This window comes from Hylobates moloch, unplaced genomic scaffold (genome assembly GCF_009828535.3).
Source record: "Hylobates moloch isolate HMO894 unplaced genomic scaffold, HMol_V3 SCAFFOLD_5, whole genome shotgun sequence".
Taxonomy (NCBI): domain Eukaryota; kingdom Metazoa; phylum Chordata; class Mammalia; order Primates; family Hylobatidae; genus Hylobates; species Hylobates moloch.
The window spans coordinates 984,929-994,928 of NW_026652280.1; the positions used below are offsets into that span (position 1 = coordinate 984,929).

General features: G+C 40.8%; 1 protein-coding gene across 12 annotated transcripts in view; it reads right to left on the reverse strand.

Annotated features, from left to right (window-relative positions):
* The window catches only part of ATP9B (ATPase phospholipid transporting 9B (putative)), a 322,806-nt gene that overhangs the window by 118,946 nt on the left and 193,860 nt on the right, over nt 1-10,000 (reverse strand). For 11 of the 12 annotated variants that reach the window (XM_058438242.1, XM_058438240.1, XM_032152031.2 and 8 more), the window contains one exon: nt 2,026-2,186. In XM_058438242.1, coding sequence (XP_058294225.1) covers nt 2,026-2,186 — 161 coding nt within the window. Of the gene's footprint in view, nt 1-1,098; nt 1,447-2,025; nt 2,187-10,000 lie in introns of those variants that run through there. The other variant, XM_058438248.1, reaches the window with a different exon arrangement.

Sequence of the window (10,000 nt, forward strand, 5' to 3'; positions counted from 1 at the left end):
GCCCCTCTGGGATGTGAGGAGCGCCTCTGCCCAGCCGCCCTGTCTGGGAGGTCTACCACAGAGGCCAGAAGCAATGTGGGGGCTGGACGTGGTGGCTCACGCCTGTAATCCCAGTACTCTGGGAGGCCAAGGCGGGTTGATCACTTGAGGCTAGGAGTTCGAGACCAGCCTGGCCAACATGGCGAAACATATGAAAAATACAACTGATCAACCAACCAACCAACCAAGCGACAACAAAACAGGTCTACCTTGGAGTCATACTCTAATTTTGTCTATTTTCCTCCCTTTCTGATCCTTTATCCCACTTTCTTTTTCTTCCTCTTCCTTCTCCTTCTTCTTTGTCAAATAGAGGATTGAGTTATTATCATTGATCCAAAAAAAAAAAAAAAATACGTGCTGCCACAAGAACTGCGATAATCTGCGCTTGGGTCCTCTGAGCAGGACGGGGCCTTTGTAACGGGTCCATTCAACAAATACTTACAGAGGCCCTACCACATCCCAAGCATGCTCCGTTCTAGGTCCTAACTAGGACACAACAACAAACGGGACACACAAGGCCTCTATTCTCACAGGGCTTAGTGAGAACAGAGAAACAGGCAACAAACAAGATGCATGTCATAGAGATCTACACAGAATTCAATAGGCTGCTGTGATAGCAAGTGGCTGGCTGTTTCTTGGTCTGTACTGAGCAGACAAAGGCAGCCTCTCTGAGGAAAGGTATTTAGGGTAAGAGCCGAGTGACAAGACAAGCCCAGCCACGGAATGATGAGGTAGAGGAGCACCGAAGCAGAAGACACAGCTAGGGTGGGAAGCAGCTGGCACAAGGGGATAGCTGCAGTGTGGTGGGAGAGGAGAGGGGGGAAGCTGGGCCTTATTAGGTTTAATCCACAAGCCAGGCTGGAACAGCCATCTCTGCAGTCAGCTTTATGGAGTGCAGAAAGTCTATGTCAGCAGCAAGTCACACAGCTGCAATGAGAAGCTGCTGCTTGCTGCATGCTCTCTGCACAGGCCTGGCCACCCGTGAACCAGCAACACCATGGAAGGGAGCATCCACAGGAATCTGTGCTGCGACGGGCAGAAAGGAGGCTGATTTCCTACCTCTCGAACAGACTGGGTGAGAGCAACGGGATTCATTCCTGGTGACTGTCTGCAAGGGCAGTGCAGTGTGTACACATCCCAAGAACAGATTATAGCTCTCACTTTATGACATAAGTAAATGGAAGAGACACCACCTTTTAGAGCAAATTTTGGAGAAAGCTGGTTTAGAAATAGAGATATCTTTCTCTTCAAAGTGGCTACATCCTTGAGCCTAAGCATTCTATACCGTTTTAGTCCATTCTCTGTTACAAAAGGTAGATATTCTAGATTCATACTTTATCCATCATTAGGTTTCAGTTGCTCATTCCTGTGAAAATTTTAAATCATATACATTAAGAATATCTTTCTTAAAATATTTTAGAAAATAGTTTAAAATGGATTTATGTTTATATGGTAAAATATTAGTCTTTACATTAAATAGGCATCTAATATCAACTATTTATATCCCAATCTGTAGTTATAATATAGGTTAACATTCTGAAATGATAGTCCATACTAAAACACAGCCTTAATATTTTATCTAACTTGACAGATATTAGATATATTAAATAGAACTTTAAAATGCCAGTGATTCCACATAGATCAAAGGGCACTGGACATTTAAAAGTCTGTCAGCAAAAAACAAAACTAATTTTGTGAAATTCTGGTTTATGTTTCATCAGGAAATATCTTCCGATTGTTGAAGAAGACACCATCAACACATTCACTATCAGGAAAGTATGGCACCTCTAGATCATTCTACTGGCACTGATGACGTCTCCCCCAACAATGTTTCCACAGAAGAATTCCTCCAGATTCCTCAGAACTTCTGGCTCCTACTTCTCTAGCTTTGTTTGGATAATTTCTTTCATACTGAGAAAGATAAATTTCAATAAAATCATATTCAATGAAACCAGACATTTGTTTTATTTTCGTTTTTAAACGTACCTTATGGGAATGATGTAAGAAAAGAGGAGAAGGAACCGAAAAAGATTGCGGTACCATGGACCCACAAATCCTTGTAAGGTTACCATAACAACGGAAAGGGCAACTAAAGCCAAAAATAGCGCTTTCGTCAGCCGATTGAGTTCAAGGTCCAACAAACCGACCTGAAAGAAAAACACATAATACATGAACAAGCTAACCACAATGTCCCTAATATTATAAATCAGAATGCATGGTAATGATGACATAAAAAAAACTTTAAAATTTTTTGGTATTAGCCTTTATTATAATGAAATATGAAAATTCAGGCAGAATTTCTAGAAATGAGTCACGATCCCCAGAGCATTTCCAGAAAGGGTCTACTGACAAAACGCGAGGCCAGAGCACACAGCCGCAGTGAACTCAGACACGGCCTCTGGATGGGTGGTGCGCTGGTCACCCGGCTCAGGCAAAGTGAAACGCAAGCCTAGAGAAGGGCACTGGAAGCTTGCTTGGGGCGCAGCATGCTACGCCATGGCCATGCCTCTGTTATCCGTGTGGGTGCCTCTGCACATCCCACATGAGGATTCTACTCAAGATGGAGACTTCCCAAGAACAGGACAGTATGTACGTCTTTCCGATCTACCAGCAGTCTCTCTGAAAGAACTTGTCTTACAGCAAAAAAAAAAAAAAGCAATACATAGTTAGCTTAAAATAAAACCTTTTTAATTTGCACAAATCCTACATTGTATGTTCTCCCAGTAAGGCACACTACACGCAAGTCCATTCTATGGATCGTTTACCAGCTGAGCAAAATGTGAGGGCAAATTATGTTAATAAGAATCAGTTCAGTTTTTTGGCTGCATTCTGTATAGGATCTTGGAAACAGAGAGAACTAGCAACCCAAGCAGCTCTCACTGCACAAGTTAAGAGAATACAGCTCTTCTGAAGCATGTAGCTTCAATTTCGAGCTCTAGCAATCGCTATGGACTGTTTCTCCTTGCTTGCTCTCAGCCCTGAAAGACCACAAGGCAGTCCAGTGAGTAGGGCTGGGGGATGAGAGGGAACTCGGCGCTGCAGGAAGGGTGGGAGAAGTGACACAGCACAGCAACTAGGATTCCTCGGGACTCTGGATTTAGGCTAATTTAGATGCTGACTCTGCCACTTAGCAGCATAACCTTGGGCAAGCTGGGCTTTGGTTTTCTTATCTGTAAAATAGGGATTCTGGGATGTTTTCCTTACAGCCCCCAGGGGATGCGAAGAGGAGAGCATGGCACAGTGGCCACGGTTCCTACCGGGCAGTACACCACCCAGGAGTGCTGCTACTGCTCTTACTACACACTTGGATTGGAATCCACTTTCTCTGTTTACTAAATGTGTGACTTGAGGAAGACCCTTAAACTCTGTTAAACCTCGTTTTCCTCATCTGTAAGTGGTGGTACCCACAGGGCAGAGGTGCCAGGGTGAGAGGCCACTGCCTTTGGCATCACTAGGTCAGGGAACAGCATGTACTTAACTTACCTACTTATTTCTGACCTATGTGACATTAACAGAAGACTAAATTCTATCAGATTAGTTATCTATCTGCCATCTCAATTTCTCCTGAATCCGGAACAACTTTTGAAAAGGAGTACACACAGAAAACATGATTGCAAAAAACCTGATTAAAAAAATAAAGTTTGAGAATTACTGAGCTAATAAATAACTTGGTTTATTTTGTAGTGCCTTTTGAAAAATCTGTAACTTTGCCCAATAGAAAGCTAGCCTTTTCCCACAACTCATATATTTAGTTTATATCTGGTTTTGATTAATATTTTCCACAAACTCTCATGAGATCATCAGAACCTGCAATTATCAAGCAAAAATAAAACTTTGTCAGAAAGTCCATTAAGTGCAGCTGCAAAGAAAACTCAACTAATTAAACAAATAAATTTAAATGTCTACTACATTTTGTGCTAAACTCTAAGGTTATGAAAATGAGCTAACTGTAAGATTTTACCTGCAAGAAACAGCTAATCTAGTAGGAGAAATAAGATGAACACCAGTGATCTATGTTAGAAAACAGAATCATAAAACAGTAAGTTTTCCTTTCTAACCAGGCTTGTTTTAAATCACTTCCTGTGGCCAACAGTCAGCACTACCATTGGTTAATAAATACTTCATGGCCTTTCACAACAGTGTAGGCACAACAGGAGCGATGACAAGGACCCCAAAGCCATGGGACTGGTGTGCCAAGTGCGGGTTCCATGACCAACACAGACGTGGTGTGGCATTCAGCAGGGTGGGGCGGCCCCTCCTGCCCTCTGTCCTGCGCACACTGCCACAGGGCTCACTTGGCCACTTCACTGTGTAAGACTTCTAACTGAGGACACTTTAAACACAGTGTCAGTTTTATATGAAATAGCGACTCGATTCTAATGTAACAATTAATGAGACACTTGGCCTGCCACAAAAACTCTTCTCCATGTTGCAATACAGCAACACAGACAGCAGCTCATTTTCAACAGAAACTCTTCAAAGACTGCACATTCCCAGCTCTCTATTCTCCCAAGAAAGCACACTGCCCTCTAATTCACAGCAGCAGATCCCCTTCTAGCCAAGTAAAATGTCCACAGCAACATCTCGGAGCTCCAGCACGGGGCCTTCTCTTCTCTGGGTCAGCCACAGGACCAGTAACGGCGCTGCAACCCCAGATCACAAATGGTCTGAAAGGGAGCGGTACTCAACCAGTTCTGAAGTTCCCAACGCTGCTGTGGGTATGGGCTGTGCCTTCCCTTGAGAATGGGGCAGCTGAAGACCACAGCGGCTGATTTATCAGCTCTATTTAAAAAGCAACACAACCAGGACAAATATCGTGCAATTTCCGCTACTTCAACTACTACATAGTTTATGCTTGAATTATTGAGAAAAATAGGTTTTTGGATTAAAATGAAGAAAAATTAAGCCAGGGAAGTAGAGCATGTTTCAAAGCCCAGATCCTTTTGCTGTGACAAAGGCGGTCTAAGTTTCAGGCCTCACTGAGGATCAGATGAAGTCATTATTCATTCAGTCAGGGAAAAAAGACTCAATTACCTCAACCTAAAGATGCTATCAATGAATGCAAAGTGCATATTTTACTCTATTCATCCAAATCCCATTAAAAAGTGAAAGGAATGATTTAATCTGGCCTTCCAGAGTTGGTCTTTTTTTGTAATAAAATAAAGAATCACTGTCTTGCAAAATGCATAACCACCACCTCACACTTTCCCCTGCAACATAGCAGTGAGGAACTGTAAAAGCCAAGACAAAAACACTCAGAAATGAATACAAAGTTTCCTTTCAAAAAATGCCACGTATTGGATGGAAACATTCAAAGCAGCCCACTGCACACCGATATGCAGGTCACTCAAAGCATTAGTACCTTTCTCACTGATGAAGACAGATGTGGTCAGATGCTTGACTAGTGAATGTAATCACTTTGAAGCCAAGTATATGTTGTCTTCTCCCAACCTCTTTAAACTTAAAGAAGAGCGATAAAACATTTAGTGGCAACTTTTCAAGAATGGGCTGTGCCTTGCAGGTGGCCTTTTCTGAAGTATGACTGTTGTTCCTGGAATATAACTTGTAACCAAACTACAGTATATAGTGTAAAGCTTGTAGGTTGCTTTTATTTTATTTTTTTCTTTTCAATTCTAACAAAACAGAAGACACATTTCAACACTTGCGTTTTTTTAACCCACTTCAATTAATAATCTTTTAATATTCAATTTCTCTGAAACATGCTTTTCTTCAACTCATCTAAAATACAATCTGAACTCTTATAAGCTATTTAAAATAAAAACCAGTTAACTTATAAAGTTACAGATTCTATAAAGAAGGTGGTAACTTTAGTTTTGATGTGGATCTCTTTCTTGTTTAAAAAATGTCTTAAATACCTGGACAGACCAGATAACTTTTGCCATGACTGTAAACTTTTCACCCATGAAATACATTAATCACTTGAAGTAATTACGACTATTTAAGAAAAGGTAACATAAATACACTTAGAAGTTATTTTCAACATTCACTGTCATCTCCTATATTAGTAAAGCAAATTTTCTTCTACTTGTCATAATATTTGTTTTATTTGAAACAACGTGATAACAAAATTAAATATGCTACTGGAAATTTTAATCTCCAAGCGAAAATTTGTGCATAATGTCTAAGACAACCACAATGATTCTGCAAAGGGGCTGTTCTAGGATAATGAACACAATAATTGCCTGTATAATCTAAAATGCTACTAATGGCAACGATCACAAATCCATTTAGCTCCTCTTTAATTTATGTACCAAGTTTTAAATAGCTAATAGTTCTCAGTAAAATAACGGTTTATACCAACAATAAAGGGTAAATACGGTATTCTGCTTAATCAAGAAAAGATCAGGCTTTTTTTTTTTTTTTTTAAATGAATGCTCGGACGAGTGAGAATGGAACCTTATCTCCATGACACAGCAACACTTCAATCCATCTCAAAGTTAAAACTCACATCATACTATTAAGTTCCTAAGCAATCAATGTAAACGACAAACTGGAGCAGACGTCGAATGCTGTAAAGTCTCAGGACCTATCCATGATTCAACAAAGTGCCCCTGCAACACTTACTGCTGATGATGACACCCCGGGTGAACAGGATGTCAGCATCCAAATGCTCTTACCCATCTTTTAAAACTCACGCGTACTTACCCCTTACACAGAAGTAGTTTAGAATAGTAAAATGCAAAACTTCAAATAGCCAATTTAAACTCTTGTAGAACACTGAATTATTTTAGTTTGTCCTGTAGTTTCCCTGTGAATATAGGACAATTTGAAAAGCCCCGACTCTAACACCTAATTCATTCATGCTACTCTGCACGGGCAGAGAAGAACAGCTTTGTACACGGCTGACTACGTACGGAAAAACACAACTGTTAACACTGCTTGTCTTTCATCAGCTGAACTATTTGTGGATCAGTTCTTCATTTCGAATTTGGACCCTGACTACAAAACTGATATAGGGCTATGTATTAACCTAACTGAAATTCCTATAAAAAGCATATTCTTTTAAGTATCTTTGAAACAAATAAGCCCTATATTTTCCACTGCTAGTAGAATCTTAAGACACAAGAAAAAAATAAGTAATTTTCAGACTTTCATTTGTGTTTCTGCATTTCAAATAAATGAAACTCATGCATAAAATCTAAGTAATAAATTTTATAGCAACAACTTTTTCCATTATGAAGTTTAAATTAAAAGTATTCGTTTTTAAAAAGTGATGCTATATAGTCTTTTTCCTTCTGAAGTTTATTATTTATTCTTTTTTGGATATGAACTACTAAGCCTTAAGTGTGTGTAGTACATGGAGGCTGACCACACACTACAGATGTGTCTGAGACATTATCGTTTATCGCCTCAGTGATCTGCGAAATAAGAAGGGTTTCTTTTGGCCATTATAGTCTGTTGTTTCAATAATCTGTGCTTTAAGAATTCCCTAAATAAGTATCAGCACAACAATTCTTAATGTTACCATTTATCACCTTAGTTCTTAAAAATCAAAACCTGTATTTATACAATAGACAATTTAAAGTCTATTCTAAAAGAATATTTCATAACCTACATGTTTGCCTACCAAGAAATTTAACATTTTGCCTATTCTATACTCAGAATTTAAGTTTTTTCCCTTGCTTGCTATATAGTTATTATATAGAATGTTTTCCCTTGAACATTTAACATAAAAAAGTACTATATTTTTTGGATAAATAAGAGAAGTATTAATGCAAGAATCAGCTACTAAACAGGGAAGCAAAACCACTTTTGAAACCAATATATGACATGCAATTAAGAGACAAGGGAGTTCAAAGTAAACCCTCACACCTAGTTTACACAAGCTGGAGCTACCCAACTTTTGATGTTACAGACGATGCATATTGTCACTCTGTCCGCCGACCTATATAAACATGTTTTTAAGGATAAAATTATTACTAAAATTTGCAAGCATATTACCTGCTAAGTTTGAAGGGGGCTTCTTGAGTGCAGAATGAGGTTATCTTCTCAAACTGCTGGACTTCTAGATCGCTTGAGAAATTTCGATACTGGCTCTAGCATTTCCTAGGACACGTATCCACTCACCAGAATTTTTTATAATTGTCCATAATGTCAGAAAGTAATATCATCTCTGAACACATGTATACACATATACACTTCTCATGCTTGCCCTTACAAAACTCATGCTGACTTTCTATGTTCATACAGGACAAGTGGATTCCATCTGTTAGTGTATGACAGCCTTTACTGATATATTAGAACCTTCAGAAAGTAAATCAATATATGAAAAGTCCGCAAATGCAAAGCAACACAGTGGCTGGAAGGTAACTAGTAAGTTAAAACTTTTATTTTTAGTATTATAAATTCTTTCAAATGTTCTCAACTTGTGATACATCAAGGCCATATTTAAAACAAAAATAAGCATGTGATAACATGCAAAATGATCCAGAAACTATTTGGAAATTTAATTTTTGCTCTACGTATAGAAATTACATTAAAAATCCAGCACTGAAAATTAAGATAAGCCTATACATTTTCTAATGTACATTATTCCTAATCTTATTTTACAATCACCACATTGTTCATCTGAAAATCAGGAGGAGGAGGAGGAGGCTGAAGCGTAGGAGTCACTCTCATTCCAACACCACACTGCCGACCACCGCTGCGGTGCTCACGTCTGTCTCAGAATCGTCCGTCTCAGAGTCGTACTCACACCTCCCATAGGCGGCTGGGAGGGAAAGTCAGGGAGCGCGGGGAGTGCGGGGCGCGGCCAGCAGGGGGAGCGCGAGGCCGGCGCGCGTCCTGATCCCCGCAGGCCCGCTCTCCGGAAAGCGCCGGCCATTTCTAACCCCGCTCTTCCGAAAGCGCCGGCCATGTCTAACCCCGCTCTTCCGAAAGCGACGGCCATGTCTAACCCCGCTCTCCGGAAAGCGCCGGCCATTTCTAACCCCGCTCTCCGGAAAGCGCCGGCCATTTCTAACCCCGCTCTTCCGAAAGCGCCGGCCATTTCTAACCCAACCAGTCCAGCACATCACATACACTCACTCATTTATTTCTGACAAAAAGCGTTACGCTAAATACATGTTTTGTCACGCAGAATGCTGGCCAGAATCTACATACTTGAACATCCTGGATTATGGGGGGGTAGGAAGGGGGCCCTGAATAAAAATCTGGAATCTCATAAGAAGCCCTAATTTCAAGACAGGACCTCGGAAATACTGTGCACAGTCAGTAGCGCGGTGCCCTCCGCACAGTCAGTAGGGCGATGCCCTCCTCAGTCAGTAGGGAGGTGCCCTCCACAGTCAGTAGGGAGGTGCCCTCCTCAGTCAGTAGGGCGATGCCCTCCTCAGTCAGTAGGGAGGTGCCCTCCACAGTCAGTAGGGCGATGCCCTCCTCAGTCAGTAGGGCGGTGCCCTCCACAGTCAGTAGGGCGGTGCCCTCCACAGTCAGGGTGGTGCCCTCCACAGTCAGTAGGGAGGTGCCCTCCTCAGTCAGTAGGGCGGTGCCCTCCACAGTCAGGGTGGTGCCCTCCTCAGTAGGGTGGTGCCCTCCACACAGTCAGTAGGGTGGTGCCCTCCTAAGGCTTTTCGAAGATTCAGAGCTAAAAACTAAGTTGATAACATTGTAACGGCAGCTTCCTTAATGATTTCAAGATCCTGAATATATTTACTGTTTTTTTTGTCTTAATGTAGGAAGGCATCAATTTTAAATGGTTTTGCCGAGACCAGCCACCAATTTAAAATAATTCCTTCAATAACGTAAGCTACCCACTAACACCAGAAACCTCAACCATGCAACATCATTCATAGAAGTGGCATTTGGTTTTCAGTCTAATACACAGTTTATTTGGGTAATTTTATATTTATTTTAACAAATATTTTACAAAGAGCATGAACCTATTCTCTAACCCTTACTATCTAAACACACAATACCCAGGACTTTAGGGGGGATTATAAAG